Source organism: Alternaria dauci, chromosome 8, assembly GCF_042100115.1.
Source record: "Alternaria dauci strain A2016 chromosome 8, whole genome shotgun sequence".
NCBI classification, from domain to species: domain Eukaryota; kingdom Fungi; phylum Ascomycota; class Dothideomycetes; order Pleosporales; family Pleosporaceae; genus Alternaria; species Alternaria dauci.
Genome location: NC_091279.1, coordinates 357,436 through 382,020, shown reverse-complemented (window position 1 = coordinate 382,020; position 24,585 = coordinate 357,436). Strand labels below are relative to the sequence as shown.

At 54.5% G+C, this 24,585-nt stretch overlaps 8 protein-coding genes across 8 annotated transcripts; 5 read left to right on the top strand and 3 right to left on the bottom strand.

The window, feature by feature from the left end:
* Window positions 1-298: 298 nt before the first annotated feature.
* ACET3X_008061 (mitochondrial 37S ribosomal protein mS42) lies at window positions 299-1,420 on the top strand. Its single transcript, XM_069455000.1, has 3 exons — window positions 299-400; window positions 456-624; window positions 697-1,420. Exons 1-3 carry the CDS (start codon window positions 335-337, stop codon window positions 1,338-1,340), a joined length of 879 nt encoding a protein of 292 aa, XP_069303663.1. The 5' UTR covers window positions 299-334; the 3' UTR covers window positions 1,341-1,420.
* An 835-nt stretch (window positions 1,421-2,255) lies between these two features.
* ACET3X_008060 (uncharacterized protein) lies at window positions 2,256-4,985 on the top strand. Its single transcript, XM_069454999.1, has 3 exons — window positions 2,256-2,538; window positions 2,737-2,993; window positions 3,087-4,985. The coding sequence occupies exons 1-3, from the start codon at window positions 2,341-2,343 to the stop codon at window positions 4,876-4,878; spliced, it is 2,247 nt and encodes a 748-aa protein (XP_069303662.1). The 5' UTR covers window positions 2,256-2,340; the 3' UTR covers window positions 4,879-4,985.
* Window positions 4,986-5,997: 1,012 nt separating this feature from the next.
* On the bottom strand, window positions 5,998-6,543 carry ACET3X_008059 (uncharacterized protein; the record flags this gene model as incomplete). Its single annotated transcript, XM_069454998.1, has 4 exons — window positions 5,998-6,075; window positions 6,202-6,302; window positions 6,354-6,378; window positions 6,439-6,543. The coding sequence occupies 4 exons, from the start codon at window positions 6,541-6,543 to the stop codon at window positions 5,998-6,000; spliced, it is 309 nt and encodes a 102-aa protein (XP_069303661.1).
* Window positions 6,544-7,863: 1,320 nt separating this feature from the next.
* On the bottom strand, window positions 7,864-10,092 carry ACET3X_008058 (uncharacterized protein; the record flags this gene model as incomplete). The annotated part of the gene is made up of 3 exons (XM_069454997.1): window positions 7,864-8,351; window positions 8,502-9,832; window positions 9,884-10,092. The coding sequence occupies 3 exons, from the start codon at window positions 10,090-10,092 to the stop codon at window positions 7,864-7,866; spliced, it is 2,028 nt and encodes a 675-aa protein (XP_069303660.1).
* A 1,011-nt stretch (window positions 10,093-11,103) lies between these two features.
* Window positions 11,104-12,369, bottom strand: ACET3X_008057 (uncharacterized protein; the record flags this gene model as incomplete). Its single annotated transcript, XM_069454996.1, has 6 exons — window positions 11,104-11,393; window positions 11,491-11,686; window positions 11,749-11,855; window positions 11,975-12,060; window positions 12,114-12,208; window positions 12,259-12,369. 6 exons carry the CDS (start codon window positions 12,367-12,369, stop codon window positions 11,104-11,106), a joined length of 885 nt encoding a protein of 294 aa, XP_069303659.1.
* A 203-nt stretch (window positions 12,370-12,572) lies between these two features.
* Window positions 12,573-13,507, top strand: ACET3X_008056 (mitochondrial 37S ribosomal protein uS13m). The gene is made up of 3 exons (XM_069454995.1): window positions 12,573-12,622; window positions 12,677-12,988; window positions 13,050-13,507. Exons 1-3 carry the CDS (start codon window positions 12,620-12,622, stop codon window positions 13,110-13,112), a joined length of 378 nt encoding a protein of 125 aa, XP_069303658.1. The 5' UTR covers window positions 12,573-12,619; the 3' UTR covers window positions 13,113-13,507.
* Window positions 13,508-15,902: 2,395 nt separating this feature from the next.
* Window positions 15,903-21,322, top strand: ACET3X_008055 (uncharacterized protein). Its single transcript, XM_069454994.1, has 2 exons — window positions 15,903-19,896; window positions 19,949-21,322. The coding sequence occupies exons 1-2, from the start codon at window positions 16,056-16,058 to the stop codon at window positions 20,761-20,763; spliced, it is 4,656 nt and encodes a 1,551-aa protein (XP_069303657.1). The 5' UTR covers window positions 15,903-16,055; the 3' UTR covers window positions 20,764-21,322.
* Window positions 21,323-21,538: 216 nt separating this feature from the next.
* Window positions 21,539-24,488, top strand: ACET3X_008054 (uncharacterized protein). Its single transcript, XM_069454983.1, has 4 exons — window positions 21,539-22,246; window positions 22,299-22,910; window positions 22,973-23,056; window positions 23,107-24,488. The coding sequence occupies exons 1-4, from the start codon at window positions 21,685-21,687 to the stop codon at window positions 24,132-24,134; spliced, it is 2,286 nt and encodes a 761-aa protein (XP_069303656.1). The 5' UTR covers window positions 21,539-21,684; the 3' UTR covers window positions 24,135-24,488.
* The last annotated feature ends 97 nt before the right edge of the window (window positions 24,489-24,585 follow it).

Genomic DNA, 24,585 nt, shown 5'->3' with positions numbered 1-24,585 from the left:
GGCTGCGTTCCGAGAATAGAGCTCTGTTTCGCTGCGAGTGGACAGTAGGCATTGTATGGCTGGTGTAGGGCTGGGCTAGCACGGCCGTCGCAGTGGCAGGTGACTGTGGTGTTTGTTGTGGCTACGCATGGACGCCAGGTCGAGTGGATGAAACGAGTGACGCGGGCGCTTGGAGGGTGCGAGGTTTTGCCCACCAGGGCTGCCATGGCAAGGACGCGTCCTGATTGGCCGGCGGGTTTTTAGCGCGATGATTCGAGGCCCGGGAAAAAGATGAGCTTGGGAGAAACGACTTGCCGACGACCATTCGATCGCTCGCCCGACAATCACCACACATATGATGATTACACGGTGTCTGGCCCGCCGGCCGGGTGCTTTTCAGTCTGCGGCCGGGGCTTGGAGGGTGCGTTGGGCTGTCAGTCAAACGTGCGTGGTGGGTGCCAACTGACGTGGGATAGAGAATACCATCGCCCGCCGCCCGCAACATCTACTCGGTGCCCCCACTCGACAACCACGTCGACATTGAGAAGAATGGCGTCCCCGGGCTGCTCTCGCCAAAGGGCTTCAGGACGGCCTACACCGACTACCAAGGCCACATTATTGACGAATTGAATGCGTCGACCGTGGGTACGATGGATGCATGCACTTGAAGACGGACAACTGTCCCTGTTCCAGAGAGGCTAACGTCCGCTCTTGCAGGCACGCAATTCGAGAACCAAGAAGCCAAGGACCTCGTCGTCGACTTTGCCCGCGATCCCATGAAGGCCTACGCCTTCAACATTGCCAGCATGGCCTTCAACAACCACTTCTTCTTCCGCGGCCTCAACGCCAACCCAGACATACAGTCGCGCCCCTCGACCGACCTCACCCGGCACATCAACCGCGACTTTTCGTCCATGGAGACACTGCGCGACACATTCCTCGCCACGGCCGAGTCCATGTTTGGCCCCGGCTTCGTCTGGCTCGTGCAGACCAACGACACCAGCTTCGGCAGCCTGCGTATCTTGCCCACCTATCTCGCCGGATCACCCCTGTCGGGCGCTCACTACAGGCGGCAATCGCACGATCTCAACACACACAATGTCGATTCCTACCAGGCAGTGAACAAGGTTGGGTCGTTTGGGCCGGCCTCGCAGCAGCAGGACCAGAGGGCCAAGCGGCCGCTGGGCGGCATCGATGTAGTACCACTGCTGTGTGTAAACACCTGGGAGCACGTCTGGCTGCACGACTACGGTGTCCGGGGGAAGAGGGCATTCCTCGAAAAGTGGTGGGACAGGATTGACTGGAACTTTGTGGGGCAGAATGCAACGCTGTCGCCCACCCAGAACCGATCCTTCTACTAGGATATGCATCGGGGGGCTGTATATTGCATGTAGACATAACTGTATAAGACATCTGAAACGACATGAATGCATGGTCCGTGTTGGGCATGTCCTCTGCACGCATCTGGTGGCACTCGTCAAAACGATATGACTGCTTCTCGCTGATTTCGCCGGGCCGTCAAAGCTGCATGCGTCTTGTCTGTGTCGGTCGTCGTTACCCAAGACTGCCGGTGAATTTGCTTGGCGAACGCATTCCGACACTTGCATCATCTCAACTGACCACCACCATCAGAAGCCTAGCCGCGTCTACTCAACAGCCAAGTCTTCACCGGATCTTCCATCACACCACCATGTACCGGCTTCTCAGGGCGGATACGCGGCATAGATTCATGATGCGCTTGTCTTCTCTTTTTAGCTTGAGCCTCAAAAAGTCATCAGGTGGTCAACTCCATCCCGTATACCCGGCGTCATCCTGTGCCACACCGTTGCCGCGCCTCTAGTGAACTGTTACGCGCAACACTCGAACATTCTGTCCGCGGATACCTCGGCCTAGAAAATTGGACAGGTATACTGGATCAAAAGGTACCGGCACGTCGTCGAGTTCAGATGTGGGCAGAATCCTCAGAGACTCCCTGTGCAGACGTAGCCATCTATCAGAAACACTGCACACAGTACACAGCCTCCGCCTTGCAGCTTACCATGCACTGGTTTTCGCGGAGCCTTGTAGCTGCTCCTGCATGCGTTGCACACGTTGTGTGCTTGCCTGCCTTCAGCCGTGCGTCTTGGCCAATCACCAACCCGTGATCGCCGCCCGATTTAGTCGTCGGTCAACAAGGGCCCTGCATAAATTCCTACACTATGACCTCACATGACCCTAAGGTTAGTTAGTTGGGAACACATATCGAAGGATTTCGACTCTCTTCGGTTCGGGTGCTTCTTCCCCAAGACTCGATTTCTCCACACCGCTCATTTCGCCACTTTTTTTTTCCAATCTGGGCACTGAATCCTCTAGGAGAAAGAGATGGCGGTGCTTGCAGATATCCTACCGGTGGTTTCGAGAAGCTCGGCTCTCGCACTAAAACTCTATGGCATTGCTACTGCGTCACCCGGGTCAGCGAAAGATCTAGTTGGCGTTGCGAATAGGATAAACGGATTTGCTGCAATATTGAAGCAGTTGGGGACCATCATTAAAGAGGATGATCGTTTACCATCACCTGAGGTGCGTAAAGACTTTCGCCATAAACTCGTCAACTACATGAAGATTGGAGTCCTGAACGAAGTTTACAAGAGGAAGATTTCAATGCCATTGCGACTTCGCCTTTCGCGATTGAGGCACTTGGACATGCCAGAAATCTGAAATACACGTCAATGCATTACCTGATAAAGCTCTGTGGTTCCTCGCTGACTATGAACATAGGCCATCGATACTCTGGACGACGTCATCGATCAAGCTCAAACGTTACTTACCAGCTTCGAATCAACTTCATCAACCGAGGACGAGAAGCATCATGATCAAAGAGACATTTCCCGCTCTACTCAAGACAGTCGGTTTCGGTTAGATCCTTCAACCAAGGCTAACTTGGACTATCTCACTGTTCACCTGGAAGCCTTGAGCATGACGCTCTCTGTACTCCTGCAAACGCTCTACGCAGCGCAGACTATAATGTGGTCAAAGTCAGTTCCATCTCTTATAAGCCATCCAACCTTCGCTCAGGCTGTTATGCATGGCTCAAATCTCTTCCAAGGAGTACGCTAACGGCGCCATAGACTGCGTCCTACGGTATCTCCACAACAAGCTGCCAAACTCGTTGACAACGAAAAAATCCAACTGGAAACATTGATCGTTCAACAACAACTGTCAATTTTGTCAGCCTCGAACCTCTATGAACAATTGTCCCGATCTCATGCACGCCTATTGTTGATGGAAGCAGACAGCTCTCAGAGTTTGGCGATCACTGAGCAGGGCGAAACTCCTAGGCCGTTTAGCCTGCTTGCGTATCAGGATGAGGATCTGAAAAGTCTTGACACATCAATATATACTGAAGCGAACGGATTGCCAGCGGTAATGGGTATATCAGCGTCACGTGCCGAGCGCTTGCTGCAACAATGGACGAGCCTGCCTCTGTTTGAGCGCCGCTTACAAGACGAAGAGCGTGAGAGGCAGAAGCAAAGATGGGAAACTCAACAAGCCACGGTGGAATCTGACAGCGACGAGGAAAGTCGCACGTCAACGCTACCAGGCGAAGATGCTCGCCGCATGCATAGGTCAGGAAGCATACAGCCGCTATTCACTGAGGCCAACGGCATGCCCAGTTCACCACAGGAGAAGCAATATGGTCCGATCGCGCCGCCAACACCTATCGCTACACCTCGTACATCACGGACAAGTGTGCCACCAGCTGCCAATGAACAATACCCAACGACCTCACCCCGATCGAGTTTGGGAAGTCTGCCGGTCGAGGCAGCCGCTGCCATAGAAGCCAAAGAGGAAGATAGCGAAGCCGACCTAGAAATACCATGGAAGTTGTGTACCCGCAAATACTACTGGCGATTTGTCGATGCCAAACAGGTCAGCTCAAATACTGATCAGGCACACTCGCTGGCTTATTCGGAGCGTAGCAGCTGGACCGAAATAATGGCAAGTTGGGTATGCAAGGAAGCAATCAGAGAGGCGGGGTTCAGATATACGTCATACCAGAAGGAGCGGAGGGATGGTAGAAGGATAAGGGGTGAAACATGTTTCTGTATCGAACGGCCGTTACAGTTTGAACAGGTAAAGCGCCTTGTCGAACGGACAGTTGATATATACCGAAAAGCGGCACCACCTACTCCACCTCAGCAGCCACATGTTCGGAGATCGTCTTTCAATCGCCATTCACCGCCACATGGTATTCTGAAAGGAGGCGCATTCGATCGGAACCGAACACCAGTGCCGCGGAACACACATCCTCCGCTTGACCGTTCGAACACCCCAATGCATCTCCCGCCACCGCCTGGACCACCTCCACTCGATCGATCACTCTCGATGCCTGGGCCCGGATATATCCCACCACCACCTCCTCAGTCCAACATCAACTCCCGGACTCCAAACCTCCAGATACCGATGCCAAATCAGTACGTCCCTCAGCAACCGTCATATCCTCAGTCTCCACGACTGCCTCAATATCCACTACAAACCAACGGCTATCCAACAGCTACACCTCAATACTACCCACCACCACCACCGCCGGCCAACGCCCCTTTCACAAACCCACCCTTGCCCCCACATCCACAGTCTCAAACCCAGAATTACCCCGTACAAGCGTCTCCGCTCCGTCAATCCTACATGAATGCAGGCCATCGACGGTACGACGATGATTTTACGACGACGTCCGAGTCTGAATTTGAACGGCCTAGACGCCGTAGGTCAAAGTCGAGGAGCAGGATGTATGAAAAGGAGCGGGAAAAGGAAAGAGATAAGTACGGAAAGAAGAGTCATACAGGGAGGAAGGCAGCGGCGGGCGCGTTGCTGGGTGTCGGTGGATTGACGGCGTTGTTGGATGGACTGAGTGGGCTGTGAGATGTATGAACCCTTTTTGGCCTTGGTTTTTCTGTCATTTGATGTGCAGAGCATGAGGGGCTGTGTCGTCTCGAGTCGGGTTTGTTGTGTCTGGTGTATATGTAACGTGTATAATGAAGTATGCAATGATGATTATGAAGCATGTTCTACCCTTGCACTTTTCTAGTCATATTCAATTAGATGGTCAAGAGATGATTGTGGAGTTTCAAGAGAGAGCCAGATTGATGGCAGATATGAACTGTAACAGTAACGTAGGAATATGGATGACGCCCCGATCGTGAAGTGCGTCAAGCAGGAATACCAAACAAGAAGAATCCTAGGAGAATAAGAAGAAGCAGAATAAGAACCTCCACAATCCACCTCTTCCAACCACCCGACTCTCTATTCTTCTACACCTTTCAATGCGCGCCTCCAGTTCATTCATGGTAGACAGATTTACTCCAGAAATCCCATATACGATACAAAGCAATCCAGACGATCCGGAATCGCCTTCTCGCCCTTACGACGGGTATGCTGGCCCGTCGTATCCGAATTCCATCTTCTCTTCGTCCTTTCTGAGTGGCTAGAAGCGCAAGGAAGAACTTCCTGAGCAGGTGCTACTTCGAAGTGCTGGGACGTCGTAAACGGTTCTGTAGGGGGCGTAGGGGTTTCGCATATCGTTGTCGTTGCTACTGAGCAGACCTTGATAGGGGCTTCTTCCGACGTGATCGGGTCGGGAAGAGTGCTTGGGTCGGCGGTCCCATCCGTATGTGCGTGTGTTCCAGTCCTATCATCAAGATCCTCCAATCCAGCATCTCCCTCGAATACCGCGGGCTGCTCGTCGACACTTTCCGCGATCTCCGGGGGTTCAACCACCACACATGCTACATCTCCAGCCCGCCCAACCGTAGCCATAACCATATCCTCGCCCAACCCCCCAGTCGGTTGCCGTACAACAACACCCTCAGCCCCCGCCCCAGCGCCGTCGCCACCCCAAAACCCTGTTCTGCGCCCTTCAATCAGAAGCTTCGATTCCTTTTCATTTTGTATCAACGAGCAGCAAGGACACAACCACGTCTTTGCACAATCTGCAGCACACGTCCCGCCCAGATCGCCGATTCTGCGAATGCGGAACGTTTGCTATGCGTTTGGGATGCAGACGAGGAACTGGTGGGCGAGCGGGGTGCAGCAGAAGATCGTGTAGCCATACGCTAGGCACTGATTTTGTGTTTTGTTAGTCAGGAATTGGAGAGTGAGGTGGATGGAACTGGAGTGCAGTGTAGGAGGTAGGCGGAGAGACGCGAGAGAGAGAGAGAGAGAGAGAGAGAGACGGAGAATACGTACCGGTACATTGATAATCTCATACCCGCTCATGTCGCCATCGTAATGGAGTCGGTGCCATGTCTTTCCGCAGGTGACGCAGGGACAGAAGCAAGTGACGAGACCTACCATGCTCGTCAATCAGATACTCTTATCGACACGTGAGTAGAACTTACATAGTGGTAGTGGATTGAAGCAGTCCTACAGGCTTGTGTTCCACGGCTTCGTACGGTTTATGTCTGCTTCAAACTCTTCTCTCACTTCGGCAGTCCAGTCTATGAACTGTGTGAGGCAGTAATTACCCCATCTCGCCAGATTGTCGCGCGTATTTTGGAGGGATGGGTGACCTGCGAGGTGGTCGGGCATTGCAGTGTGACAAGATGGCTTTTCTAGCAAGGAGACGGTTTGAGTCGCGATGACCGGGTCCGCAGAACAGGATGATGCGGTGCTGATTCTACTAATGTCGGGTGAGTGCGTACACGAAGAATAGAGTGGGTGGTGGGTAGTGTGGCCGAGAGGATGATGTTAACATAGGAGAGCCTTGGGTGAAAACAGATGTGTGAGTAGGCGATAGTGGCTACGCCTGCCTCGTAAGGTAAGGATGATAGACCAGTCGCCTTGTGGAGATGGGGCAAGAGCCATCGCCTAGTGAGAACAGTCATCCGAGGGTTCCGAGTTGCCAGCATGTAGTCTGCAGCATTTCGCAACATCTTGAGCGATCAATAAAGCTGGGGATGACAGCTGGAGACAACTAGGCCACATTATGTGAATGGCCAATACCCGCCGATCTAGAGCTACCATGTTCAACATCACATCAGTTAGGAGACAGAGTTGCAAGTATGAAATCGCATGCATTGTACAGGCCACGCATAGTGGCAGCCCATACTAGTCTATGTAACTAATCATCTGCTGAAACTATACTTTTATCAGATTCCTTCCACCCAAGTCATGGGGTCAGGTCCGCACATGTGCATGCAAACCAGAAAGAGCTTTTAAATCCCACCGCCGAGCTGGCCTTGGAAAGACAGCCACCATGATGGTTACCACAAAGAACCGGGGTATCTTCCTTCGTACAAAGGTTGGGTCGTGGATAGACCTTCATGAACGCCATCTATGCAGGAAACTTTTCCGTCGTCCAAAACAGGGTCATGCTGCTACCCTCCGCGTGTGGAGAGACTGAGCGACGCAAGGACGACGAGAAAGGCGTTGTCGCCGAGGGGTATGACCGGGAAAAAGGAATCGCTTTTGTCGTAAAATAAGGAAATGCTCAGAGGTCATCCGCGTGTGGACGACTAGGAAAGCGAGAATCTATGGCTCCCCAAGCAGCATGCTTGCAGAAGAGCGAAGTCGTGAAATGTTCGTAATGCATGCCTTTCCGGGAAAGACGAAGGTCCTGCCATCTATGTTCGAGCTCGACAAAGGTGCGTCGGAGGGTATCGTATGCGAGAAGAGCTCGAAAAGCAGGCAGATCCGCAGAAAAACAATCGCTGTCTATATGCTGGTTGGGGTATGAGATTCCTGATTTCCGCATCGATCCGCGGCAACCGGGAAGGATTCGCAGAAAACATTCGAGAGTAAAGAAAAACGAAAGCAAGCCGTCGGTAGCAGCGACACGAAGGCCCAGGGTATCGTAGAGAAGAAAATGTGTCCCGGGCTGGCTAAATCGTGAAGCGGTGCGATGCACGTTTACCACCAAGAGTTGCCGCCAGGGCCGGATGGGTTGCCGTAGCCTCCACCGAAACCTCCACCGCCACCAGAGTAGCCTCCAGGGGCAGGAGGAGCGTAGCTACCACCAGGAGCACCGCCGTAGCCGCCGCCGTAGCCACCTTGAGGAGCACCACCCCACTGACCGCCGCTGCCACCACCGAAACCGCCGCCACCGCCGCCCATGCGACGAACGTCACGGGTAGCAGCGTTGCCGCGGCCACGACCACCTCCGCGTCCACCACGGCCTCCGCCGAAGCCGGAGCCCTCACGGGCAATGGACTCGAGGAATCCAGGGACTTCCTGGTTGGCCTCTTTCAGCAGGTCAAGGAGATCGCGTACGACTCCGCGGTTGCCGCGGTTGAAGAAAGCAGTGGCAATACCAGTGTTTCCAGCTCGTCCAGTACGACCGATTCGGTGAACATAATCGTCAATGTCGGTAGGAAGATCGTAGTTGACAACGTGGGTGACTATAGAAAGATTAGTGTATGTTCCACATGCATTTCGTATGGGGTTCACGAACCGTTAGGAATATCCAGTCCTATGAAGCAAGTCAGCAGGGTGTTCAAAAGTTTGAATACTGGGGTTGTACGGAGGTGGAAAAGATTTGGGAAACTTACCTCGGGCAGCTACAGCAGTAGCGACAAGGATGGGGCAGCGTCCGTTTCGGAACATCTCCAGAGCCTTCTCACGCTCGCGCTGAGTACGGTCACCGTGAATGGAAGTGGCGGGGAATCCCTGGTTGATAAGGAAGTCCGACAGGGAGTCGGCCATGCGCTTGGTCTCGACGAAGATCAGGGTAAGACCGGCACCATGAGTATGGAGGATGTCCAGGAGAACAGAGCGCTTGTCAACGTCCTCGACGTACTCAATCTTCTGGGTAATGTTCTCAGAAGTGGAACCGACACGACCGACCGAAAGGAAAATATAGTCCTTCAAGAAGTCGCGGGCAAGCATCTGAATGTCGCGGGGGAAGGTGGCCGAAAACATGAGTGTCTGACGGGCAGCGGTAGGAGGCATGTCCTCACCCTCAACAATGCGGCGAATCTGAGGCTCGAAACCCATGTCCAACATGCGGTCAGCCTCGTCGAGAACCAGGTACTTGATGCTGGCGAGGGAGATGCGGCCACGCTCGATCAAGTCGACCAGACGACCAGGAGTAGCAACGAGAAGATCGCAGCCGCGCTCGATCTGGCGAAGCTGGGAACCAATGTCGGCACCACCGTAGACGACACAGGGGCGGACCCACGAACGGTAGGCGAACTTGCGGGCCTCGTCGAAAATCTGGGAGACCAACTCACGGGTAGGAGCAAGGACGAGCGAGGTAGGATAAGCCTTGCGTTGACGTCCGTAGCCACCCTGAGCTGATGCGGGAGGAGGGGCGGGGCCGTTCTTGAAAGCCTGGGCAAGAATGGGGAAGAGGAAACCACCAGTCTTTCCAGAACCGGTCTGGGCACAAGCCATGAGATCACGGCCACCCATGACAATAGGGATGGAGTACTTCTGTACAGGTGTGGGGACCTTGTATCCGGAGAGCTCGATGTTGCTCAGCAGATGGTCATCGAGAGGCGGGTTTGTGAAACGTGTGACGGGTTCGGGAACACCCTGACCAGAGGCCTCGACGGGGATGTCATCGTACTTCTCGAAGTTGATACCAGTGTGCTGCTTGGAGGGGTCGTTGGGCACGCCAAAGAGGTCGCGCTCGAGACGCTGGTTGGGCGGGCCAGGGACGTGCTTGCCGTCCTTCCAGGCACCATCACCAGAGCCGCGAGCACCTCCAGAGCCGCCGCCGCCGGGCTTGCCGTACGCGTTGGGGTCAAAGTTACCGCGAGGGGCACCGCCCCATCCACCGCCTGGGGGACCGTCGCGACCGCGGGGAGTGAAGTTGGGTGCGTTGGCCCAGCCACCGGCACCACCGCCGCCACCGTTCATCTGAGGAGGAGGACCCTGGCTGTTACCCGTTAGCATACCTTCCTGTTTTGTGTCTTGGGTAGTGACTGACCCTCCTGGTCCCCAAGCGCTGCCACCGAGTCCACCGCCGTTCATCATCGGGGGCGGGCCGTCCATGGGTGCAGGGCCTCCGGGGCCGCCCTGGGGACGACCGCGAAGGTGGGGAGGGATGTAGGCAGAACGCTCGCCGTTGAAGCCGTTCTGGTTGTTGTGCTGGGACTCGTTTATGTTGAGACGACCCATGTCGAGTTGGTCAGCCATGATGGGCGTGGTGGAGTCGAGCAGGCTGAAGGTGTCTTGGTGTATGAGAGACGAAGGCAATATGCAAGTCGCAAATTACTGTTGTACTGGCTTCGGCTGGCTCGGCGGTGAGCGACAGACGAAAGAAAGCAGGTCTAAGTGACGAAACTCGTAACTCGCAGGCGGGTGCCTGAGACTCGTTCTGTCAGGAAAGAAGGGAACGCCTCTGTCCTGGAAAACGACAAGTAAAGAAGTGAAGACCAAAAGAAAGGACTTCACAGAAAATGTGCTGGTAGGGTTGTGCAATACACACAGAGTAGTTTTGAGGGTGGGTGGTTAGGGAAGAGGGAGACGGCAGCAGGTAAGTTAAAAAAGCGTGTCGGAGAACCCTTCCCGCACTAGACCCTGTGTGGCGCTAGCGCGCCCTCTCAGAGTTCTCAAGCTGTGGCGAGTGGAGTGGAGAGCGGTGAACGTCACCCATGGATCCTGTCGTGTGCTGCAACAGGCTTGCTTTTCATGCGACATGCACTGTGACATGGCCTCGGTGGAGGTAGTGGCGGCTTTGCCTGGCTTTTGTGCAGGTTCCAGGCCGGGTTGCGCGACGCTGCCATGTGTGCTGATAACCCAACAGAATACTTTTGTTCCTACTAGCCACCATGTGCCTGGACCGTCATACATCGCTGTCCCTGGGTAATGCAGGGACTACAGAGACTCCATGTCCTCCCTCTTCACCCCAGCTAGCGTCTTGATACATTTCAACGTCGACACTACGACGAACGAGTCTGTGTCGCACTAACTCCACGGTTCGCCTGCTCAACAAACCCTGGATGCATTCGGGGTCTCGCACTTTTATCAACCAACAGGATATGTGTCGATGCCTGTCTACGCCCATGGTAATACTGTGCAGGTTCCGGAGCCAAGTCTGCTTGTAGGCTCCTGGTACAACATGACTTACTCCATGGTGTATCCTGATGTTCGTCACGTGTCGCAGTCACAGTCTGGTAAATGAACGTGTCTGCATTTCATCGTCATCTATGCCATGCTCTTCTCCTTGAGCCCACCCATAACGTTACTTTGCCCCCCATTTCGCGATTTCAAGAAAAGCACGCAGATTGCGACGATAGCTCCAACAAAGAAAAACTTCTGGCCCATCGACAGGCCATCAGCGGAACCAGTGGCAACGGCCATACCAGGGAGCTTAGGCTTAGTGGTAGAGGCCTGGGTAACCTCAGCAATGTTGACGACATCCTCCTTGGACGGAGTTGCCGCGGTGATGTCGAGTTCGTCGCCAGGAATGGCAGGCTCAGCAGCTCCGTATAGATCTTGAAGAAAGGGCACAAGTATCAGCAGCTCTCCAACCTGAGGGGTCGACCCAATAGCAAAGAATGCATACTGATGTCTAGAGTTCCGCGTGAATACCTTCCTCTGGCACCTCGAGCTCTCCGCTCTTGGCGATCTTGACAGTCTGGGCCGGCTTGTCTCCAGGGCCCTTCTTCACATTCTCAATCTTCTCCACGACATCGTAGCCCTCGAGGACCTCTCCGAAAACGACGTGGCGGCCATCGAGCCAGCTGGTGACGACGGTGGTGATGAAGAACTGGGAGCCGTTGGTGTCCTAGATTTTCAATGTACGGTCAGTGCATGTCTCAAGTGCAGTTCAAACATCATGTGTCTTACCTTTCCGCTGTTGGCCATGCTGAGAAGACCCTTGCGGGTGTGCTTGAGCTTGAAGTTCTCATCGGGGAACTTGTTTCCATAAATGCTCTTTCCTCCAGTGCCATCACCTAATTGTCGTCAGTGTGCGAATCGTGGCGTTCGAGTTATCCTGGGCCTACCCTTTGTGAAGTCTAAAACAGAGTTAGCATTGCAAATCTCTTCGAAATGTACCAAAAGATCTACTTACCACCACCCTGGATCATGAAGTTGCTGATAACGCGGTGGAAAGTAGAGCCCTCGTAGCCGAAGCCCTTCTCGCCAGTAGCCAGAGCGCTACCATTATTGTCAACCCCCGAAGCTATACACAGGTTTGTACAGGGGCATACCGGAAGTTCTCGGCGGTCTTGGGGACAGTCTTGCCGTAAAGGCCGATGGTGATGCGGCCTAGCTCTTCATCGCCATGGGTGATGTCAAAGAACACCTGTGGGCGTTAGCAAGACCGTCCACATGTCAATTGTGAGCTATACACACCTTGTGGGTGATCTTGGGTCCCTTGGCAGCCTCGGTGCTCTGAGCAAAGAAGACAAAGGTGATGGAGAGGATCAAGAGGAGCGAAATGACGGCTCGTTGAAAAGTAGCCATGGTGCCTGATTGTGGTGGGGAACAATCAGGGGAATTCGTATGGTTAAATAGTTTGGAAAGCCCCCTGCTTGAGTGCAATGGCGGAGGAGGTGTTGAAACGTTGCGTTTTACCTAGGTAGAGAGCTGGACTGCCCGCACCGGCGCACTAGTACTTGTTGGGGCTAGTAAGAAACGGAAGTTGGAGATTCGAGATCAGACAAGACAATTGACACTTCAACACGCGAACTCGCCGTCGGAACGCTGATCCGCCATGGTACGCCACTGATTCGCCTAATTCTCCTCGCACTCAACTGACTGGTGGTTTCAGGTGTTCATCAACGGCTTCAGCTTCACGGAAGCGACGCTCGTCAAGCGGTCCCTCGAATCCTTCTTCGGCATCGGGCCCTCGGTCTCGCAGCGCATCATGGCGAAATTCTACATCCACCCGTGGGCGAAGGTCGGCAGTCTGAAGAATGCGACCGTCATGGATCTGACGGCCGAGCTGGCGAACATGAAGATTGAGAACGATTTACGGCGGCAAGTGCAGGACGATATTCGGAGATTGAGGGACATGGGCACATATCGTGGAAGGAGACATGCTATGGGGTTGCCTGTGAGGGGACAGAGGACAAGGACACAGGTATGTTTGATTCTGGGATTGGGACTACGATTGTGGTGGGCACATGGGCTGATGGTAATAGATTGCGACTGCGCGACGGTTGAACAAGATGGAACGAGGCGGTACTGGAAGAGTGGGGCTGTAAGTTGGGAGGAAGCATACACACGCGTGTATGATATTGTACAGTATGCGGGCAAGAAGTGGTGTCTACGGTACACATTGAAGGAAATATACAGCACGTTAACGACTTAACATTACTCCGGATATCATTGGGCATATCTTGATCTTCCCACAGAGAGCACGACCATGGTTCGACGATACGCGACTACAAGGCCCAGCCATGGGAGATGCCTTGCACTACTGGCTTGCAATTTATTTTTCAAAATTCCAATATATGCAGCCCTCGCTTTAGTTCAACTTCTGCGAGACATGTTAGAGTAGTGACAGTAGTGGGCAGAAAGCTAGCCAGTATGCTCGTCAGAAGTCATGGCTACGAAGGAGCTAGGTTTTAGTAGGCTGTACCTATTGTTGAAGATGCACCCTAAAGTCGTTCGTGGTAACGTTTCTTGAAGCTCGAACAGGAGAACAAAAGTGTATAGTTTTATGATGAGGCTTGCTATCCTGCAACACTAACTGCTTCTTAGGCCATAGCGTCCGCTATGAAACCATAGAGACCGGTGCGAAAGACGATGACATTGACAGCCTCATTCATGTGGTAAGATGAACCCAAAAGCAAAAGCTTCTTTCGGGCCTAGTCGTCTGAATCTAGTTAGCGATCACGTCGTGCATGACTGCGCAAATTCCAAACTTCCTCACGGACATCGTGGCTGCAGGCTGAGGGCCCAATACCGTGATAGTGGTATTGTATGTATACTCAATATATCGTCTTGTTTTGCAAGTATGGCGACTGCGCACCATTAGTATCAAAACAGGACACCTATCACAAAGCGAGGACTTGGTCAAATCAGCTTCTACGTTCGAAAGAATACCTATGCTGCCTATGCAAAGACCCACTCAGATCTCGAGACTTTCCTGATGACCTCGAAAGCAGCGTCTGAATGCGGGCGGACATGCTTCCGCGCTCGGCGGAGGCCGAAACGTTTTGAGGGAGTTGTCATGGACGTTTACCCGCCAGGCAAGGGCTAGTCATGCTAGGATACCCAAGCAGCATCTGCTCCATGGCGCAGATAATCTCGGAGTTCCGATAGACGTTATCGGCGCCTGGCTTGGCAATGTCCTTCCATCTGGTGCGTGTCCCTCCACATTTGATGGCGGGAACTATGGCCTGGGCGGCAACGAGTCGGACGGGAGCTCGCGAGCCGGACGGAAGCTGTCACATGCATGCATATGCATTGGTACCGCCAAAGGCGACTGCGGTTTGAAGCGAAGACAGATTTCATTTACTGCGTGAATATGTAAGCATGGTGGAAAAGTCTATGTCTGCCTCTACCGCAACCGGTGTTAACTTAAACTTGGATGGTTTGTTTTTCGCAAGGAAGCACAGTTGCTGAAGATCGCAATACTTCGGCGTTGCCTTTCGGAACTTTGATATGCGAAGTATAATTAGACGTGGAGAGGGCTTGCAGGTTGACGCAATCCGCGTGGAAGCAGCTGTCCCGGATCATGCTCGCCACCTCTGTAGGGCCGCATCTGCCTCAGGTTGACCCTGCATACGTTGGTGGTGTGAATACCGTCGAAAGACGAAGCGTGTTCGAAGCGTACAGGAGGACACTGCTCGCGCCGCGCACCGTCGCCTGTCCAAGTAATGTTTATCCGTCCCAGATTTCGGCCACACTTCATCTCGACGGCACGTTGCGGGTACTAGTGCAGAAACAGAAAAACAAAGACCGTTTCTTGGCTTCTTGTATTCGAGTTACCCCTGACACAATGTCGCGAGGATGGATTGTTAGTCTAGCCCTTGGCTAAGTCGTACAGCACAGGTGCAGTCTGTGATCATCATGCGTCGACTATTAAGGGCTAGTCGTGGAGCTATCAGCGGCTCCCTGCAGCACACCTCGCTTGAGGGCGGAAGAGTTTCAGGTGTAATCGCATGTCGGTAAGAATCGTACGATTCTGATGAGCGTCTCAAGCGAGAGCATTTGCCGTTGCGATACTCGAACATTCGGCCGGGGTGCGAAGCGGATGAGCAGAGTGCCAGGTAGTGCTGACGAAGACACACGGACAGCGTTCGTCTTTGAAAGTTTATGACTTGCGGCTGATTTGGCCAAGAGGGATTGGGCCAATGGCAGCGGATCGACAGACCTAGCCTCGATTTGGCCTGGAGAATCCTTCTCGCTGCAGCGACCCAGCCCTTCAACTCGAACGCTATCCGTGCGCCAAAGACATGATTACGACCCGCGGACCCAATCGACGGCCAGATGTCTGGCGGAAATGCACCTTGGAGTCTACCATGAATCGCAAATTACTGAGCCGCCGAATCCATACACCCTTGGGACTCGTATGGCAAATTATCTACTCTTCAGCCAATGGGTGGGTATTTCGCAAAACTCGGCTCGTCAGGCTTCTGTCAGCTTGGCTGCGGGCACCAGCGACAGCAGACCACGCGGACAAGTCGTTTCTGCACAAGACCGTCAGTGGATGATGGCTCGTAGTTGATGACGGCTAGCAAGCCACCGGGCTAGGCCAATGGGAGGCCCAGAGCACGCTTTTGGCGCCTACACCGGCATGTGGTCGACTAGGATGCAAATGACCTTGGGCACATCTCAAACGTGAGGGGATGCAGCCATCGAGGCCGACGGAGGCGATCATGGAGACAAAGGCCTTGATGGCTCGCTTCTGCTGCAGGAACCAGGCTTGAATTTGGCCCGGCTCCTACCAGGGCGGTTATGGCGCCGAATGAGAGTGCACCAGCCTACAAGCCCAAATCTCCTCTGTTCCGGCTGCTCCTTCTGACGGAGACTTGTCTCAAGCTGCGCGGGACGCCCAGGTGCTGACGAGACTGCTGAGCGTGGCAGCTTTGGATTTACCAGACACTCTGAGCGTCGCCGAAACACTAATCCCCACTAACCATCTGCTATACCGTCGACCAGATATCCCGGTCCTCGGCTAGCCCGTTTGAGACTTGAACATGGCGGCGACGAATACAGACATGCATATGCTTCAGGAAAGACCAGCGGCACATGCCATCCCTCAGTACCAGCCGACGTCGCCTTCCCGCTCTGTGTCCTCGCCGTCCCTCGTCGAGAGCATCCGCAGCCTTCGCGACGACTCGACGCGCCCGCCCAACGTGCAGGCCACCACCACCGACGAGCAACCCCAAGTCCGCGCACGTCGCAAGCCCGTCCCGAGTCCGCTCTATCCAGCGGGCATTCACGAGCTCTCGTACCAGCAGCTGTCCTATCAAGACTCATCACGCTTTGACGAACCGCGCAGTCCGCGCGAGAAGCTTGACGCATTGCTTGCGGAGGAGCAGCACCATACCTCGCCCATTCGCCCAACCAAGCCAGCGCACCCGCCTACACCACCCAACGCCCCCACCCCAGACTTCGCGCAGCCGTCGAGGCCGTCTGCGTATGCAAAACTCCGCCAGCTGTCGTCGCCCACGCTATCCTCGGCTGCAATTTCCCCGCCAGCGTCGCCCATCACCATGCCTCCTCCATCGCGCCCGAACAGACCTGAGACGAGACCGACGGTGCCTGTCCGCAACCCCTCGATAGACTCGGTAGCATCGTCGCTGTCTTCGACTGCCTCCCAGAACCGCCCTCCTGCCAACCATGCGACCCGGCCATCGCAAGACACGAGCACCGCCAACCCACCAGATATGGCCGCTCTGATGGCCGCCGCAGGCTCACCAGAGGCTGCGATGCTGGCCTTGTGGAAGGAGAAGCAGAACACATCCAGTCACAATGCGCAGCTCTGGCGGCTGGTGGAGAAGCAGCGGTCCATGATCATTGGGCTGCAGAAAGACCTCGAACGCGCATTGAAGGACAAGGACCGCTACCGCAGGAAGTTCAAGGAGTATGCTGACCAGGTGCCACCGGGTCCTGGCTCACTACAGAAATCCGACACTTTCGACTCGGTCGTGGAACGCGAGACTAGCCAGTCGCCAGCCCTCAGTGAGCACGCTGGCGAGCCCGCTAAGCCCAGCGACTCCAAAGCCGCCGAGCACAAAACATCGCCCTTGACACAAGAGCACCCCGCACCACATCTCATACCAGACTCGCAACTAGCAAACTCGCCGTCTCATTCGACCGCTTCAAATCTGTCGTCTGCGGTGAACTCGCCCACCGACTATTCCGTACAGCCTCTTAGCCTTGGTAACAAAGGACTCGGCCTCGACGCCACATTGTTGCAGCCCAGTAATGCTGTCCAACCCTCCGAACAGGCCTCGGAATTGACTACACCTCCCCAGAATACCTCGGATGCGACAGTAGTTCCAGGTGATTCACAGCTCCAGCCTCCACAGATATCGCTGATCCAGGCCACGCCTGTCATTGGTGGTGACGGTTTCGAATCACCTCCACGAAAGACTCCGCAACCTCTGCGCAAAGCCCCGCCAGCTCCACTCAACCTCTCGAGACCCATAACGACTAGCGCACATCTCCACCAAGCTGTGCACGGCGACGATGTTGATTCAGACTACGATGATACACTGGAAGTGGACGAGATCCCTGTTGTGGAGCTGCGGGGGAGGAGAAAGACCCGTGAGGAAGATGATCGGGTACGCGAAGCTATGTATTCGAAAGACGAGGAGGCTAGAAGCAAGTCGAAGAAGAAGAAAAGCGAAAGCAAGAGCAAACAAGCGACGCCATCTGAAACACCAGCAGACGATCAACCCCAGGCAGTTCCGGTTCCCCTTTCGCCGCGACAGTTCAATGCGCTGCAATCGGGCCTTCCGCTCTCTCCCCGTCACCCACCTGCCAACTCTCTAAATGCTCTTCTCAGTCCTGCAAACTCGGATAGTTCTATGATGGCCAACCGGAGTGTTGCATCACCACTTATGAGTCCAGGACTTCCTTCCAGCCCCAGACCTACCGATAGGCCACTAGGGTCACCATTACCAAGAAACCCTAAGCAGTCGATAGCATCACCGCCCATGTCGCCAACTGCTATCAGCCAATTAACTGGACGCCCAGTACAGCAACAAGTTCCCCTCCCACCAAACACACCTCAGTCCTACCAGTCACCTCCAGTCCACCAGAGCCAACATTCTAATCAACTTCGCAAAGAGTCGTCTTCAGGCCTCTTGACAGTACCAGGTGCGCAACCTAGTCCAGAATCACCATCAAGTAGCCCTACCTTGAACGATGTCCCGGATGCAGAACACATCTATCGGGGACTTGTTTCTGATCAATACCCTGGACTCTTGCTCCCTCCCAATGCACTACCCTCTATCCAAGTCAAGGTCTTCTCATCCCGCCTTCGGCCATCACGTATGAGCATGCTAGCTCCTAAACCACAGGAGGAGGACCCTGTCTTCATTCTCGCCGTCTATGCTCGTTCCGACAACAAACAGCTGTGGCGTGTGGAGAAGACAATCGCCACGCTACCCTCTCTAGACTCTCAATTGAGATCCATGTGCGATTTCCAGGGACAGCTCCCAGACCGTGGTCTTTTCGGGGGTCATGCTCCTGCCAAGATTGATGCTCGGAGGGTTGCGCTGAACCAATATTTCGATACTGTTCTAGAAACTCCCATGAACGAAAATACGGCCTTGATTGTGTGCGAATACCTTTCCACTGATGTCATTGGCGCACAAGCCGGTGACAGATTGGCCCCTGAGCCCACGCCAGGTCCAGCCGTGTCTGTCCAGAGAACACAGCGCAAGGTGGGTTACCTTACCAAGCGTGGCAAGAACTTTGGAGGCTGGAAAGCACGTTTCTTTGTTCTGGATGGCTCAGAGTTCAGGTATTTTGAGGGTGAGGGCGGTGCGCATCTGGGAACGATCAAGTTGCAGAATGCACAAATTGGGAAGCAGTCACAACAACAGTCAAATCAATCGCCGCAACGAAAGGATGACTCCGAGGACAACCAATATCGACATGCCTTCCTCATCTTGGAGCCAAAGCGCAAAGACTCGACAAGCCTAGTCCGCCATGTACTGTGTGCAGAAAACGACGAAGAGCGAGACGCTTGGGTTGAGGCGCTTCTGCAGCACGTCGACATACAAGATGAGACTTCGCCGATCGAAATTCGTGTCCCCTCTGCTTCACGTCTACAGAAGCAGCAGGCCAGTCAAGACTCGACATGCCCTCAGCGGAGAGACAGTCCTGATGTGGCCGAGCAAGATCGCTTGCAAGGCCTCAGCTATGATGACGCTGTTCAAGCTCAAGCTCCTGTTCGCGGTCCCAACCACCGAGACATGATGGCGGAAAAGGCTTCACGAGGCTCCCCCAAGGAATCTTCCTTCCTTCAAGACAATGCAGGTCACTATCCTGCCATTTCTGGGCCCAGCAATGGGACTCCGATCAAGGACTCTGAGAGCTGGGGCAGCAAACTGATGTCAGGGCCCACAGCAGTCAAAGACAAGAAACGCAGTATATTCGGCTTTAGAGGTCGTGGCGGTTCTTCTGACCTTGCGCCGGTACAAGTCAGCACCCCGCTGCAGCCGACCATGGAACATCGTCTACCCCCAGGCCGCAGCGTGTTTGGCATCCCACTCATGGAAGCTGTAGAGTTCACACAGCCTGATGGAGTCAATGTTACGATACCAGCTGTCGTTTACAGGTGCTTGGAGTACCTCCGAGCAAAGAAGGCGATTAGCGAAGAAGGTATCTTCAGGCTTAGTGGGTCGAACATTGTCATCAAAGGGCTGCGCGATCGATTCAACAACGAAGGCGATATCAAGTTGCTGGACGGGCAATACTACGATGTTCACGCTGTCGCGTCGCTACTGAAGCTGTACTTGCGGGAACTACCGGCCTCTGTTCTGACTAGGGAGCTGCATCTTGATTTCCTCAAGGTTCTCGGTAAGTATTTCGCCTTGAAATTTTGAAGAGTTGGTGGGCTGACACAATTTAGACATGGACGAGCGCAGCAAGAAGATTCAGAGCTTCAACGTCCTTGTACATAAGCTTCCCAGGCCCAACTTTGAGCTATTGCGACACCTCGCATCGTTCCTGATTGAGATTGTGGACAACTCGGGAGTAAACAAGATGACGGTGCGAAACGTCGGCATTGTGTTCGCACCGACTTTGAACATCCCAGCTCCGTTGATCTATTTCTTCCTGACTGATTATACGGACATTTTTGGTGCTGCTCTTGACGAAGCAAGCTCCCCGATCCACGAGATCCGGAACAATACGTCTCACCTAGGTGACGATGCCATTCGATCTCCAAGAAGGCAGATGTTCTCTGATCTCCCGACGCCTGCGTACAACGAGACAACGTTCCAGCAGCGTATGGATCGACCGCCCCAAAGTTACCAAGGAAACGGCGCTCCCAACTATCCACCCCCGCAACCTCCACAACAGCAGCAACAGCAGCAGCAGCAGCAGCAGTACGGTAACCAACAACAACAGCCCCAAGGTCAATACAGTGGGTACGACTCAGGTTTCATTCCGATGCGCCCCAGCTACGACGCGCCAGCGTACGATCAACCATACAATTCTGGAGAGGGTTACGGTAGCTTGAACGGAGCCGTACAGCCCAGCGGAGCGCGCGAACAACGACAACGAAAACGAGAGAGTGGCATGCTCCTCATGAACATGGGCATGGGCGGCCAACGTAAAGGCTCTGGTGGAGGCAACGGGCCACAACGCGGAGACGGACGATACGATCCACGAATGTACTCGCAAAACCCGCTAATGGTACGCGAAGAAACGGCATTCGACTAAGTTGAAGCAAGCGTCAGATTTGGGCTTGGCCTGCAAACGACGAACGACGATACACGAAGGGATGTGTATACCAAGATTTGTGTTTAATTTTTGGATTCTTAATTGAGGACCACGGACTGGATCTTTGGTTTTACTGTGGACTTGGTTTGGGTCTTCCTTTCTTTTTCTCTTGGGCGCGTCCGGTAATGGAGATATTCCCCAGCGATGCCAGGCGTTTCTATGGACGGGGAAAGCAAGCACTCGACTCGCGAGGAGTTGTGTGTGCATGTGCTTTTTCTTTTTCAGTTTTGCATACCCCATCGCGCTCTTTGTGGTATTTGTGCGGCAGCTTGGCTTTGGCTTTAGCATGGCGCTTTTTTGCGTCGTCTTTTTTGGTTTCTGACTTTGCTGAGATATCCTGGTTACTTTTATGTTACATATTTTGTGTTGTTTCTATGTAGGGCGGACATGCTAGAGGGGGGTTTTCGCATTGCCCAATTGAGCGGTTGGTTGGTTGGTTGGTTAGTTGTGGAAGTAGAGTCTTTCTGTAGCGACAGATGGAATAGGAGTTGAATCTGGCAAGGATATTTAAAATCATGTTGCTTGTTGCCTGGACGTGAAGGTTGTCTGCAAACATGCGCGTCTGTGAAGTGCGCCGACGCGTCTAGAACGCAATGGGCGCAATGATGGCGGCGGGTTCGTGATGGGAATCTTGGGGAGTTGGCGTGTGAGCTCGGGCGCTGGACGTCAAGCCATGTTGCTCGTTTGCGACAGAGGAGCTTGCTTATCCGAGACGCTGCACGCTCGAGGCAGACGATTGCTGATTGCAGCCGCACACGTCTGGCGCCACAAGGATCGCAAGTCTGGTCGCGAGCACAGGACTAGTGGAACCAGACACAGAGCACCCAGAGCTAATCCCCGAAGCGCGTCACACACACAGTCATGGACGACAAGCCTCTGCCTCTGCGCGCCGACGAGCCCGACTCTCGCAACAGCCTCCGCCACATCCTCGCTGCAGACCCCCAGATGGACGACTCCAAGCCCGACGCCTCGCAAGCAAACACGCCCGTCCCCGACGAGAGCGAGGCGGGCGGCGATGCCCCCGATGCCTCGCGCCCTCCCAACGACAGCGATGCTGCCCGGCCCTACTACACGGCCACGACGACGACGACGCGCCGCAACGCCAACGGGAGCGTGTCGTCCGTCTACAGCGGCAACAAGATCAAGCATCTCAAAAAGGACGACGGCATTCCCCTGTGGCGCAAGGACATTCAGTTCGACTTCCTCAAGCTCGTCTTCGAGGACGACAAGCGCGTCTTCACAAAGCAGTCGGACGGCACCAGCGGCCACACGTTTGCCGACATCTACCTCGATGCCATGGCCAAGAGCAGCAAGTGCAGCAAGATCCTCAAGGACAAGCTGCTGACGGAGCGCCCGGCTGCCATCAACATGGCCATGGTCTGTCTGCTCGTCAATGTCGGCCGCATGAACACCACGCTCAACTGTAAGCCACACCTGTGCGAGTCTTGTCGAGAGCGCCTCTAACATGTACACAGTCTTCCCTGAGATGCGCGCCCAGCTACGAACCTACCACTCCATCCCCTCCCTCCAGGCCCACCAAGACCCAAACGCCTACAAGCAACTGCAGGATGCGCCGCGCCTCAAGTCCATCCTCAAGGGCGCGACTGAAGACCAAGAGCAGCCCAGCACCATCGAGGAGATCATGGCAGCTTCCATCCCGCGCACCAACCCCGTCAACCTCATCTTCGTCCTGTCACAGTACGCGCCCAAGATCTCCGAACTGCACTTTTTCCCGCCTCGCGATTTCTTCGACCTCGTCATGCGCTCCAACCTGAGCAGCAGGAGCAGAGCCACAGCCTTCCTGTGGCTCATGTGGTGGTATCTCGAGAGCGACTTCACCAAGGAAGCTGCCGAGAAGAATCCCTTTGGTCCTGGCCAGATGGGGCCCGCCGACGACCCCACGACGTCCGAGTTCCCCATCAAGTGTCCGCCCTTTGAGATACTTTCGCCCGAGCAAGAGGCGCTCGAGAATGTCGATACGGTCGAGGAGAAGACATTTGGCGAGATTAAGCGCAAGGAGAGGACTGCTATACTGGCGAGCGACATGGCGCCCGTCGTCACAGGCCCTAAGCGGACCAACAAAAAGGGTCAGTACTCCCAACTGGCATGCGTCTTGCGCCACCTCGGACAGCTTCTGACACTCCTCTAGGCTTCAATCAAAACCCCGTCTTCTCAATAGCCGCCGACGACGGTGCTTCGACACCCGGCCGTGACAGACAGTCGCCGTCTCATGGTAAGCTCATAGACTTGACCTCTAACATGATACTCCTCTAACACCAACAGGCTCTGCACGAGGACGTGGCAAGCTTGCCAGATCCATCATCGAACGAGATTACCCCTCAGACACCGACCGAACCCGCTCAGCATCCCCTCCCAACAGCGTCTACAACACAGCGAAGAAGGTGGCTACGCCCAACATGCGCATCAACACCCTCCTCAACGAAGACGGACCCGCCTCGTCTCCCGCAGCCAAGGGCCCCGGCCGCGGGAACTGGTCCCGCAACCGCACATCAGGAATAGGCGCTGGAGGAACACCAGCAGCACGAAGTTTCAAGACCAAACTCGACGCACCGACCTCGCAAGACGGCCAGTCCCCCTCGACATCCGCACCCACCTTCAACGGCCCACACGGCTTCTACCTCCCACTCAACGGCTCCGACCCGTCGCACAAACGAACCCGGCCCCTCACACAACACCAACTCGCCGTCGAGCAATACCGACGAAGGCGCGTAGACGTCATCCTCGATCGCGGAATCCGCCTCGAATACGCCGCCGCCGCCAAACGCCGCCGCAAAGCCAACCCCTTTATGCGCAGCTGGATCCGCTGCAAAGGCATGGCAGACGGCTACGACACAGACGAAGAATCACATGCGCAATACGCTCAACTCCCAGACTACGAACTCGGTACCAAGACGCCGCCGCCCATGCCTTCTGGTCTCGTCCCCCTGGATTTTGGCGGCGAAGTCAATGACCACGGCGAGGAATCTTATTATCGCGCTAAGATGCTGAGTAGAGCGCTGCGGCGTCTGGATCGCTGGGAAGGCGGCGGGAAGAGTGGGGCGAGACGGAGGGTCAAGGGGGAGAGGAGCAGTGGGCTGCCGGACGTTGGTGAGGGAAGACCGGTTATGGGCAGCGAGGATGAGGACGACGAGGACGAGGATGAGAATGGCGATTTGATGGATGTGGATGACATGGAGAGGAGGGAGGTGTTGGAGGATGAGAGTGCGGAGGATAGTGACGATGATGTGGATATGGAGGGGGAGAGGAGGTGGGAGTCTGGTGCTCTTGCGCCTTTGTCTAGGATGGCTTAGAGGATGGTTGTGGGTGATTTAGGCTTCTCAAGTCTAGGGTTCTTGTTTTTTCTTCTTCTTATTGCTAGTCTCTTCGCAAGACGAGGAGGTTTTGTGTATTTGTATGTTGGGGTTTGGGAAGCATGGCGTTTTGTGGGAGAGGGATGGACGATCTGAGCACTGTTTACCAGGATTGTAGAAGGGTATGCTCGGTGTGTTTTGTTCATTTGGGGTATTGTTTCCGGGGCTCTTTTCATGGGGAAAGGGCAAAAGAATGAACTGTTGTATCTCATAGTTCGACTTGTGGTTGTAGTATTATATTTTATACAACCCAATCGAAGAGTACTGGGCTAGTGAAATTGAACTTGGTTACCGCTCAACACATCGTGATGAATGTGTTGATTGCAGTGTCTCATGCCGTGTTATCTGGTGGCAAGATACCGTCAAGGCGAGGATAGATAGTGAAGAGGAC

Bases quoted from the DNA above. Each gene is read 5' to 3' on its own strand.
- ACET3X_008061 (XM_069455000.1), top strand. From the start codon at position 335: ATGATGATTACACGGTGTCTGGCCCGCCGGCCGGGTGCTTTTCAGTCT. The intron at 401-455 runs GTGCGTTGGGCT...GACGTGGGATAG, and splicing joins CTGCGGCCGGGGCTTGGAGG to AGAATACCATCGCCCGCCGC. The intron at 625-696 runs GTACGATGGATG...CCGCTCTTGCAG, and splicing joins ATTGAATGCGTCGACCGTGG to GCACGCAATTCGAGAACCAA.
- ACET3X_008055 (XM_069454994.1), top strand. From the start codon at position 16,056: ATGGCGGCGACGAATACAGACATGCATATGCTTCAGGAAAGACCAGCG. The intron at 19,897-19,948 runs GTAAGTATTTCG...GACACAATTTAG, and splicing joins TGATTTCCTCAAGGTTCTCG to ACATGGACGAGCGCAGCAAG.
- ACET3X_008054 (XM_069454983.1), top strand. From the start codon at position 21,685: ATGGACGACAAGCCTCTGCCTCTGCGCGCCGACGAGCCCGACTCTCGC. The intron at 22,247-22,298 runs GTAAGCCACACC...ACATGTACACAG, and splicing joins CATGAACACCACGCTCAACT to TCTTCCCTGAGATGCGCGCC. The intron at 23,057-23,106 runs GTAAGCTCATAG...TAACACCAACAG, and splicing joins CAGACAGTCGCCGTCTCATG to GCTCTGCACGAGGACGTGGC.
- ACET3X_008060 (XM_069454999.1), top strand. From the start codon at position 2,341: ATGGCGGTGCTTGCAGATATCCTACCGGTGGTTTCGAGAAGCTCGGCT. The intron at 2,539-2,736 runs GTGCGTAAAGAC...CTATGAACATAG, and splicing joins ATCGTTTACCATCACCTGAG to GCCATCGATACTCTGGACGA. The intron at 2,994-3,086 runs GTCAGTTCCATC...ACGGCGCCATAG, and splicing joins CAGACTATAATGTGGTCAAA to ACTGCGTCCTACGGTATCTC.
- ACET3X_008056 (XM_069454995.1), top strand. The intron at 12,989-13,049 runs GTATGTTTGATT...TGATGGTAATAG, and splicing joins GACAGAGGACAAGGACACAG to ATTGCGACTGCGCGACGGTT.